Raw genomic sequence first — 12,125 nt, 5'->3', positions numbered from 1 at the left:
CAAGGTCTACTATGAATTGTGTGCTTATTCTTCCAAATATTTGCTTAACGTCTACTTAGAAACATGAATTATTTTTGTTGACAATTTTTTGATTTTAGTAATAGAATTAATTAATTTACCTATTGTCCAACTTTATGTACCCATTATTCTCATTGGAAATGGTGTAGTGGAAAATAAAAAAGTGATCAGTTTACATAAGCATACTTTTAGGCATTTCCAGTTTATCCACGAAAACATTTTAATTAAAAAAATTACGCCTTGTTGAATATTGAACCATTAACGAAAGTCGTAAAGTCGGACGGGGCCGACTATATGATACCCTTCACCACTTTAGGTATATCTCACAGATGAAACCTAAAAGACGTCGAATTTAAATCTGGACCGATTTTCACGAAATCTAACATACATCGTTCTAGACTTAATTCAGTACGCTAAGCCAAATTTCGTGCGAATCGATGCATATATAATGACTTTGGTGCACCATTTACAGAAAATCGGACGAAAATATATATGGGAGCTATATCTAAATCTGAACCGATATTTACCAAATTTAACACACATCTTTCTAGACTTAATTCAGTACGCTATGTCAAATTTCGTGTAAATCGAAGGATATATAGGGACTTTGGTGCGCCATTTACATGAAATCGGACGAAACTATATATGGGAGCTAAATCTAAATCTGGACCGATTTTCACAAAACTTGGCAGACATCATTCTAGGCTCAATTCAGTACGTTATACCAAATTTCGTGCAAATCGTCAGATATATAGGGTCTTTGGTGCACCATTTACCTTAAATCGGACGAAAATATATATGGGAGCTATATCTAAATCTGAGCCGATTTTTCCCAATTTCAATAGGGTTCGTTATCGGTCCAAATGAATGAGCTGTGCCAATTTTCATCCATGTCGAATCAAAAATGCGGCCTGTACTTTATTTACAATTTAACATCAACAGACGGACGGATATGCATAAATCGACTCATGCATGTGCATATTCTCAATAGGAACTATGGGTCTATCTCGTTTCCTTTTGCCTGTTACAAACATATGCACAAAGACATAATACCCTGTACCACAGTGTGGTGATGGGTATAAAAATAATTTTTACGTTTTTGGTTGTTGATAAAATATGTTCTTTAAAAAAGCCACGCTTTGTTGCTCCATCCAAAATATTTGCTTTAAAAATTCCACACCTTGCTGGTCCTTGAAAACATATTTTCAAAATAAAAAATTGTTGAAAAAATTCTTCAAAACATGCACTCATTGCTAGCCTCTGAAACAATATTTCCTCGTTTTAATGGCTTGTGAAAAATATTTCATAAAAAATTAAAAAAAAAAATTGGGCACCATTTTTATCTATGGTCCCATTGTGCATCCAAGTAATATCAAACTTTACCCAATAGTTGTGATTATATGGCATTATACATTATTTTGTGAATACCCTGTTGTTTACCATTAAAAACCCGTTCATTCGGCTTGTTTTTAAACCCACATAGTATTCCTCTATGAAAAACAACAACAACAATCCATCAATGAACACAGACTCTTATTGATTTCCCAGATTTTCACGTGGAAATGGGCTCGTCGATTGTTACACTTTCGCTTTTTATGGAAATGCAACGCCTTTCGGAGCGATGCAGTTGTTGCCAAACACAACGCAAGTGTGGCCAAAGCGGAATCAATGAGTCCATAACATTTATACTGGAATCCTTTTCGAGATTTATTTTTCGGACCAGTTTTGGGTTGTGTGTCACAATTACTGCAAATATGTGAACGTATATACGTACGTACATGCATACATATGTTAGCCAAATGCTGCTACCTGTTTCGATTTGATGTTATTTGGACCAATTTTATTTAGAGGCTTTTCTTTTGTAGTCGTTGGTAAATTGTGTAAAATTGGTTTTGTGTGTGTTTTTAAAGAAGGGGAAAGACGAGTATTTTTCTGAAAATAAAATTATTCAATTGAAATTGTTTTTACAGCAAATCATTGAATTGTCTTCACTATAAAAACCGCATGATGTCCAATGACAGTTATCACAACACATTGTGGACACCATTGTAACAGAGAATAATCAAGAGCAACGTCACAAAGGATATACCGCGAACAACCGTGTGAATTGTCATAAAACTTAACTTAAAAAAATATTTATTTTTCTTGTTAAGAAAAACATATAAAAAAAGAATAAAATATGGTTAAATTGGTAAGTCCTTTCAATCAACAAGTTAATTAAAATAATGAATATTTATTTTAAATCTTGTTCTCGAGAATTGTGCTATAGTTGTAGAAGTTAAATATTTTAGACAAAAAAGATGGTAAATGTGAAAATATGCCTACAATATGAAGGCATATAATCACAAATTATTTATATGTCCCAGAAGGATTTATTTAATGTGAGTGAATAATACGTCACGTTATTCAAAGTCCAAGCTTATAGCTGTGAAGATTCTTCAAAAATATTATGAAAAAAAATCTACACTTGCAGCAGTGAATGTTCTTCAACAAATAGACGTTAAATCCCATCTGTTATATATGTAAAAGTTATTCTACGAATTTTCAAAAACTTAAAAAAACATATTCCTTTAAAAGCACGTCTTGTTGGCATTGGAAAACATATTTCCTTAAGAAACTTAAAAATATATTTCCCTTTAAAAATGCCGTGTTGACATTTAAGACAAAAACATTTAACAAGAATATTTTCTTTAAAAATTCATGCCTTGTTTTATCCTTGAAAAACTATTTTCATTAAACAGTGAGCGGAGCAGTATAGTCGGACGGGGCCGACCTACACAACAACCACGGAACTCAAATTTTCCGCGGATGTATATTCCGAGCCTGGGCAATATTTCGTGATATTTGCACCCTCTTGCCCGGTAAACTGCACATCTTCCTCACACTGACATATTTTCCGAATATTACGAGTATTCAGTACAGCTATTGTCCAGATTCTCTTCACTGTGGGTTGTGTTGTGATGCTCAGCTTTCATTTAGGGTTTATAGATCGACTCGAAAATAACACAAACATTTATGTTTTCGGTCCACTTCAGTCCAAAATTATTATCTGATCATCACCGAAAATTATAGGCGTTGTCCTTGACTATAACTGGAACCTCATGGAACATTTCAAAGCGATCAGCGCTATAGTTCCGCTCTCTAGAGTGATAATGGGTTACTAAATAATATACGAATACGGAGATACCTGTAAATATTTAGGTGTAACTCCCACATCCGAGCACATAAAAAAATATAATTGGTATTAATTTAAAGGTCAACCACTCCTCTTGGATATAATATAAACTTCTCGGGTATATGTCCTTCAGGGGTAAATATATACGCTATAGAATACAACTTTTGTCATTTTTCACACAAAAGTCTGGGTCCATTTGACCCGCTAAATATTGACCGATCTTTATGAAAACAGGCATGCTTATTCTTGGCCTGATCCCCTTCTCCATGGATAATTTCACGATGTTCGGGCCATTATTGCGGCCTCTGGAGCGACCAGAAAACCCCACAAAAATTTAGTATTTGGTCCATTTCATCCCCTAAATATTAACCGATCTTTCCCAAAAACAATAGGGGTCTTCATTGGCCAGAACCCACCCTACATGAAAAATTTCATGAAGATTGGTCCATAACTGTGGCCTGTATCGTGTTTACAAATATAATGGACAGACGGACGGACGGTCGGACACACATGTGTAGATCGACTCAGCTAGTCGAGATATGACGATGGGTATACTTAAAGATCGGTATACTTTCGCGTCGTTACAAACTTTTGGGGCTGCACAAAGCTATAATACCCTGACAACATAGTTGTGTAGGGTATAAAAATCCACGCCTTGTTTGATCGTCGAAAGAATATTTTCTTTCTTTCCACGCATTGTTTGATCCTCAAAAGAATATTTTCTTTCATTCCACACCTTGTTTGGTCCTTGAAAGAATATTTTCTTTAAAAATGCACGCATTATCTGGTCTATGAAAACATTTTTTTTTAAATCCACGCCTTGTTTGGTCCTTAAAAAACTATTTTTTTTTAAATCCACGCCTTGTTTGGTCCTTAAAAAACTATTTTTTAAATCCACGCCTTGTTTGGTCCTTGAAAAACTATTTTCTTTAAAAAATCCACGCCTTGTTTGGTCCTTGAAAAACTATTTTCTTTAAAAAATCCACGCCTTGTTTGGTCCGAGAAAAACTATTTTCTTTAAAAAATCCACGCCTTGTTTGGTCCTTGAAAAACTATTTTCTTTAAAAAATCTACGCCTTGTTTGGTTTGGTCCTTGAAAAACTATTTTCTTTAAAAAATCCACGCCTTGTTTGGTTTGGTCCTTGAAAAACTATTTTCTTTAAAAAATCCACGCCTTGTTTGGTCCTTGAAAAACTATTTTCTTTAAAAAATCCACGCCTTGTTTGGTCCTTGAAAAACTATTTTCTTTAAAAAATCCACGCCTTGTTTGGTTTGGTCCTTGAAAAACTATTTTCTTTAAAAAATCCACGCCTTGTTTGGTCCTTGAAAAACTATTTTCTTTAAAAAATCCACGCCTTGTTTGGTCCTTGAAAAACTATTTTCTTTAAAAAATCCACGCCTTGTTTGGTTTGGTCCTTGAAAAACTATTTTCTTTAAAAAATCCACGCCTTGTTTGGTTTGGTCCTTGAAAAACTATTTTCTTTAAAAAATCCACGCCTTGTTTGGTTTGGTCCTTGAAAAACTATTTTCTTTAAAAAATCCACGCCTTGTTTGGTTTGGTCCTTGAAAAACTATTTTCTTTAAAAAATCCACGCCTTGTTTGGTTTGGTCCTTGAAAAACTATTTTCTTTAAAAAATCCACGCCTTGTTTGGTTTGGTCCTTGAAAAACTATTTTCTTTAAAAAATCCACGCCTTGTTTGGTTTGGTCCTTGAAAAACTATTTTCTTTAAAAAATCCACGCCTTGTTTGGTCCTTGAAAAACAATTTTCTTTAAAAAATCTACGCCTTGTTTGGTCCTTGAAAAACTATTTTTTTTAATCCACGCCTTGTTTGGTCCTTGAAAAACTATTTTCATTAAAAAATCCACGCCTTGTTTGGTTTGGTCCTTGAAAAACTATTTTCTTTAAAAAATCCACGCCTTGTTTGGTTTGGTCCTTGAAAAACTATTTTCTTTAAAAAATCCACGCCTTGTTTGGTTTGGTCCTTGAAAAACTATTTTCTTTAAAAAATCCACGCCTTGTTTGGTTTGGTCCTTGAAAAACTATTTTCTTTAAAAAATCCACGCCTTGTTTGGTCCTTGAAAAACTATTTTCTTTAAAAAATCCACGCCTTGTTTGGTCCTTGAAAAACTATTTTCTTTTAAAAATCCACGCCTTGTTTGGTCCTTGAAAAACTATTTTCTTTAAAAAATCCACGCCTTGTTTGGTCCTTGAAAAACTATTTTCTTTAAAAAATCTACGCCTTGTTTGGTCCTTGAAAAACTATTTTTTTTAATCCACGCCTTGTTTGGTTCTTGAAAACCTATTTTCTTTAAAAAATCCACGCATTGTTTGGCCCTTAAAAAATATTTTCTTAAAAAATTCATCACTTCTTTGGTCTTAGAATAATTATTTTCTTTAAAAATCCCCGCCTGGTTTGATCATTGAAAAAAATATTTTCATTAAAAATGATACGTCTTGTTTTGTTCTTGAAAAAATATTTTCTTTAAAAATCCACAAACTTCGAAAAATATTTCCTTTAAAATATCCATTCTTTGTTGGTAAAATATTTCCTTAAAAAACATGCCTTGTTTGGTCCTTGAAAAAATCTACGCCTTGTTTGAATCTTGATAAAATTAACGCTTTTTTGGTCCTTGAAAAAATCAAAGCCTTAATCCAAGTTAAGTTAAAGTTAAAAAAATATTTTCCTTGTTGGAACTTGGAAAAATATTTCCTTTAAAATAAATCCAAGCCTTTATGCAACATCCATAATATTTTCCTTATTAGAACTTGAAGAAATAATTTCTTTATATAAATATACGTCACATTATTCCCGGAAAAAATGTCTAAAATATGCACGCCTTGTAAGTCGCTTAAAAATATATTTCAACCAGTAGCGGAGCAGTATAGTCGGACGGGGCCTACACAACTACCACAAAACTCTATCATTCTGCAGATTTTTATTCCGAGCCTGGGTAATATTTCCTGATAGTTGCACCCTTTTGCCCGATTAGAGGTCAATAGCACCTCTTCCATACACTGACATATTTTCCGAATATTACTAATGTTCAGTACAACCCTTCTAATTACTTATCCAGATTTCCTATCTGATCATCAACGAAAATTATACGCGTTGTCCTTGACCATAACTGGAACCTCATGGAACATTTCCAAGCGATCAGCGCTATATTTCCTCCCTCTAGTGTGGTAATCGTTTTTTAAATAATACCTGAATACGTAAGCACCTGCAAATATTTACGTGTAATTCCCACATCCGAGTACATACGACAATATAATTGGTATCAATTTAAAGGCCAACCACTCCTCTTGTATATACTATAAACTTCTCGGCTCTATGTCCTTCAGGAGTAATTGTATACGCTATAGAATACAAATTTTGTAATTTTTCACACAAAAGTCTGGGTCCATTTGACCCGCTAATTATTGACCGATCTTCAAAACAGGCATGCTTATTCTATGACACGATCCCTTTCTCCATGCAAAAAATTGCGATGTTTGGACCATAATTGCGGCCTCTGGAGCGACCAGAAAAACCGACAAAAAATACGTATTTGGTCCATTTCATCACCTAAATATTAACCGATCTTTACCAAAAACAATAGGGGTCTTCATTGGGTCGAACCCTTCCTATATGCAAAATTTCATGAAGATTGGTCCACAACTGTGGCCTGTACGGACGGACGGACACACATGTCTAGACTGACTCAGCTAGTCGAGATATGACCGGATCGGTATACTTAATGGTGGGTCTATGACCAATATTTCGTGGCGTTACAAACTCTTGGGGCTGCACAAAGCTATAATACCCTGACAACATAGTTGTGTAGGGTATAAAATTGTCGCCTTTATATCAGTGATAGTCCTTTAGAAAAGTGTATTTAATTTTCTTTATTTTTCTTTTAGTGTGTCCTTGTGTTGGCTCTTCTCTGCAGCTGTCAGACATCACTGGCCGGCTTCCTTGGCGGCTACGGTGGTTACGGCGGCTATGGCCATGGCTTTGGTGGTTATGGTGGACATGGTTATTATGGTGGTGGATATGGTCATGGTTTTGGATACGGCCATGGCTATGGTGCAGCGGTTGTTGCTGCCGCTCCCGTGGTTAAAGAAGTTGTTGCTGCTCCTGTGGTAAAGGAAGTTGTTGCAGCTCCGGTTATTACGAAAACAATAACACCGGTAATTACCAAAACAATTGCTGCTGCTCCTGTGATTAAAGTTGCTGCCGCTCCCGTTTACTATGGTGGCTATGGAGGTTATGGACACGGTTATGGTGGATATGGTGGTCATGGCTATGGTGGATATGCCTTGTCTTATGGTCATGGTTTCGGTGGTTATGGAGGTCATTATGGTGGTTATGGCCATGGCTGGTAATTTGTTTCTGGAGGAATGCAGGTTTTCTTAAGAAAATAACTTCGTTATCCTGCTAAGAACAATTTATTTTATTTTTTTATATGATTATTATTTTTCATTTGACGTTACCAAATAATCAAAGTCATATTAATTGTTAATTGTAAAAAAACTTAATCAGCGAAATGTTTAAGAAAAATATTTGTTTTAATATTCAATTTTTGTTTAGCTTCACACTAACTCTTAAAACATGCATTTTTTCTTGTAAAAACAAATTCATTGTAAATATTTTTACATAACCACATCATATTTGTGACTCGATCAATGATTAGTCATATTATGTTTTATTTTTAAATATCACTTTTAAAGTGCAAATTTATTTTTGTAAATTTTTATAAACTTTTTTTGTATTTAAAAATAAAGCTAATTGCACTGGGCATAAGTGCTGCGTAATATTTGTTGATAATGTCGTTGCTTTTGATAATACGATTTTTGGACCCATAAATATTTACTTGCCCTCATCATACATTACATGATGCTGGCATGACAATGGTTAAGAGTGGCACCCAACACGGTCTTATCCAAGATTTTTGTCTATTTGGTTTCCATAAATTTTACCGCAATAACTTAAAAGAAATTAAGTAGGGAATACACCAAATTTGGATGGTACCGACTATGTGATACACAACAGATGTTCCGAAGATTTTAATTTATTTATGCTGCAAATTTAAAATTTCATAAATATATTTGGTAGCTATATATGAATCCGAACGGATTTCCACAAAAGTCAATACACGTCGTTCTAGTTTTGATTAGGTAGGCTGCACAGTCGTCGAAATCATCGATTTAAAATTAAACTACAAAATTGCGATTTTTTCATTGCATCGATTGCAGCGCCTTTCTTGACTCAATTTTTGAATTGGCTTTTATTTTATTGACATTTATTTATGAGTTGTTGGTTTTTATTCGCATTAGGGCGGAATAAATACAAGTTATTTCCTTTTCATAGCAAAATATAGGCCATTAAGCTCGATTCGAAATAGTATAAATAACTCACTTCATTTCATTCAACTAATCACTGCCCTCACAGGTGAAATTCAAATAATAATAAGGGAAAAAGCATTAAGTTTGGCCGGGCCGAACTTTGGATACCCTCCACCATATACTGACAGGTATTTGAAATGAAAATATAGGGAAAACATCAAAAAGTGGACTTACACCTACATTTTTACAAACCTATTACGTAAACCATAATACAAACATCAGAAATTTGTAATGGATAATTATGCCTTCTGGTACCACCCACACAGGGGATATGCCCAAATGCGGGTTATAGTTCATATATATTTCATTATCAAACCTTGTGTTCTAGTTTTTTATCTCGATATCCTCCGCGGAACAAGTCAGATAACTATTTGAATATAAACAAGTGGGTTATATGGGAATTACCCCAAAAAGGAGGCGAATATTAATAATCTTTGGTAGGGAGATTTGTTACCATATTCGACTACAAAATATCAAATTCTAGCGAATTCGGTTAAAAAAAGCGATCAAGGACCCAACCTACCGAAAATTTGGAGTACCGTTATATGGGGGTTATCCGAAAAAATAGACCTATATTCATAATATTTTGTGGAGAGACTTGGTACCTATTAAGAACTCAAAATACTAAATTAGAGACAATTCAGTGGAAAAAAAGCGCTCAAGGACCCCAAAATACTGAAAATTGGGAGGTACCGTTATATGGAGGCTACCAGAAAAAGTGGACCTATATGTATAACTTTTTGTGGAGATATTTAGTACCCAATAAGAACCCAATGTACCAAATTTCAGCGAATTCGGTAGAAAAATGCGCTCAAAAACCTCAAAATACCAAAAATTGGGAGGTACCGTTATATGGGAGCTATGCCTGAAAGTGGACCGATAAAGCCTATCTTCGAACTTGCAGACAAAAGACAAAACTATGCAAACAAAAGACAAACTTATGCAATTTCAGCACCCTATCTCAATTCCTTCAGAAGATAGCGTGATTACAACAGACGGTCAGACATGGGTAGATCATCTTAGAATTTTACCCTGATCAAGAATATATATACTTTATAGGGTCGGAAATGAATATTCCGATGAGTTACAAACGGAATGTTAAAATTAATATACCCTCCATACTATGGTGGAGGGTACAAAAAATTAATTCATCTGATCACGGCTAGGGTTCGAACTTAGGTCCTCAGAGCAACACAAATGTTACCAGACCACTTAACGTTCTGAGCCATCGACACACTTCCAAACATGTTGCGTGAAAAACTACATTTGGGCAGCCAATACGAGTATCTGCCACTCTGGGTGATATTTGTTAAAAATTCTCAAAATATATAAATTTGAGCGGTATCGTAATGTGCCATCAAAAAAATTTGAATAAAATTGATTTGATACCCAATTGGAACAAACATCCGATCCAATAACAATTCGATCGAATTACGGGTTCAAAATCCTCAAAATGCTGAAATCCAAACTCTTAAAAATATATATATGAGGGGTATGTAGTATGCCAAAATATCCAACTATCGTGTAATCGAATAAAAATAAATATTTAATATCTAAATCTGGTCAAATAAATTGGATATGTCAAACACCACTAAGGAGCATAAATATGTACGACCTGAACTTAATTTTCCACAATATATAGACATACAGATGGGCGGACAGAAAGTGATTCTATGTATATTAAATATTATATACAATTATAAAAATACACAATTTACAAATTTGTTGAAGTGAATTGTAAAATTAATGAAGTAACTTGATACAATAAAAATTCCATTTTTTATTACAAAAATTAATTTTTATGCAACTTTTATTTTTACCAACACAGCACAATTAATTACATAGTGTCTATAAAATCACAAATATAAAATAAAACAGATTTAAAATAGATCAAAATAAACCAAGAAATTTTATAAGCGTTTTCAATTTGATATCGCTTATATCATTCACTCTCACAACCATATATTGTCAATCCACCACCCCTTTGGTAATCTGTACAATTGCATTGCATTTCTCATAATAAAGAAAACATATTACATATCAGAATTTCATCACACCTTCACTCCCAAAATCGGCAAACTAAACTTTTTATGTAAGCTTTTGAAGAAAATTCTTGGAAGTAGCTTCCAATTTTCTGCTGTCGCCTGGTATATGTCAAGGTAAATGACTGTTGCGCTTTTGTTATATTTTTCGTGACAGATGACACTTAACGCATTTTGATATTGCAATAGCAGTCACCTGGTTTGTTACTGAAGTTTCGGAAATTTTCCGATTTCATAAGAGACGTTCCTAGGAAAGGCGCGTGTACATCTGCAGGAATTTTTTATACTGTTCCAGAAGATAGCAAGACATAAGTAAATAAAAATCAAGGCAACGTAATGGACAAATGAACAAACTACCCGAAAGTGATATAATGCAATTTTTTATTTATTTTTTCTATATATATATATATATATATATGTCTGTGAACATTTGAGTAATTGTTTATTCCCTGTGACAACACCCGTAGCAAAAAAAAACTGTTACGAAAGGAAGAAGAAGGTTTGTGAGTGAAGTATCAAATTTAATAATTCAGTTTACACTTCGGTAGAGGAAAAAATCCAAATGTCAAATATGGGTTCACCCAAATCCAAATTTAGTAACAGGTAGCACATATTAATATAACATTTCCATAACTACTTACCTTAGCAATCATAAGTAGGGGAGAGGGGGCATCTTTGAACACTTTTTCCTTTCAAACCTCATAAAATTTTTATACCCTACACAACTATGTTGTCAGGGTATTATAGCTTTGTGCAGCCCCAAGAGTTTGCAACGCAGCGAAATATTGGTCCTAGACCCACCTTTAAGTATACCGATCGTCATATCTCGACTAGCTGAGTCGATCCAGGCCACAGTTATGGACCAATCTTCACGAAATTTTGCATGTAGGAAGGGTTCGGCCCAATGAAGACCCCTATTGTTTTTGGTAAAGATCGGTTAATAATTAGGGCATGAAATGGACCAAATACTTAATTTTTGTCGGTTTTTCTGGTCGCAATTATGGCCCAAACATCTCGAATTTTTACATGAAGAAGGGGATTGGGCCAAAGAATAAGCATGCCTGTTTTGAAAAAGATCGGTCAATATTTAGCGGGTCAAATGGACCCTGACTTTTGTGTGAAAACTTACAAAATTTGTATTCTACAGCGTATATATTTACTCCTGAAGGACATAGAGCCGAGAAGTTAATAGTTTATCCAAGAGGAGTGATTGGAATTATAGTGCCGTATGTACACGGATGTGGGAGCTATACGTAAATATTTGCAGGTACTTACGTGTACAGATATATTTAATAAACCATTACCACACTAGAGGGCGGAAATATAGCGTGGATCGCTTTGACATTTTCCATGAGGTTCCAGTTATGGTCAAGAACAACGCCTATAATTTTCGGTGATGATCAGATAATTATTTTGGGATGAAGTGGACCGAAAACTTATTTTTTGTGTTTTTTTTTCGATTCGATCTATTCGATCTATAGGCTACTATTATAAGTCGAACA

The 12,125-nt window shown here is 34.3% G+C and overlaps 1 protein-coding gene across 1 annotated transcript; it reads left to right on the top strand.

The window, feature by feature from the left end:
• The first annotated feature begins 2,197 nt into the window (after window positions 1–2,197).
• LOC133321110 (cuticle protein 64-like) lies at window positions 2,198–7,561 on the top strand. The gene is made up of 2 exons (XM_061530208.1): window positions 2,198–2,209; window positions 7,097–7,561. Exons 1-2 carry the CDS (start codon window positions 2,198–2,200, stop codon window positions 7,559–7,561), a joined length of 477 nt encoding a protein of 158 aa, XP_061386192.1.
• Window positions 7,562–12,125: the final 4,564 nt, after the last annotated feature.

The sequence above is a fragment of the Musca vetustissima genome, unplaced genomic scaffold (assembly GCF_032173495.1).
Source record: "Musca vetustissima isolate MV318-11 ecotype Yass unplaced genomic scaffold, APGP_CSIRO_Mvet_v1 utg378964, whole genome shotgun sequence".
NCBI classification, from domain to species: domain Eukaryota; kingdom Metazoa; phylum Arthropoda; class Insecta; order Diptera; family Muscidae; genus Musca; species Musca vetustissima.
Note: the sequence above shows the minus strand (reverse complement) of the source record. Positions and strands in the feature narration are given on the sequence as shown.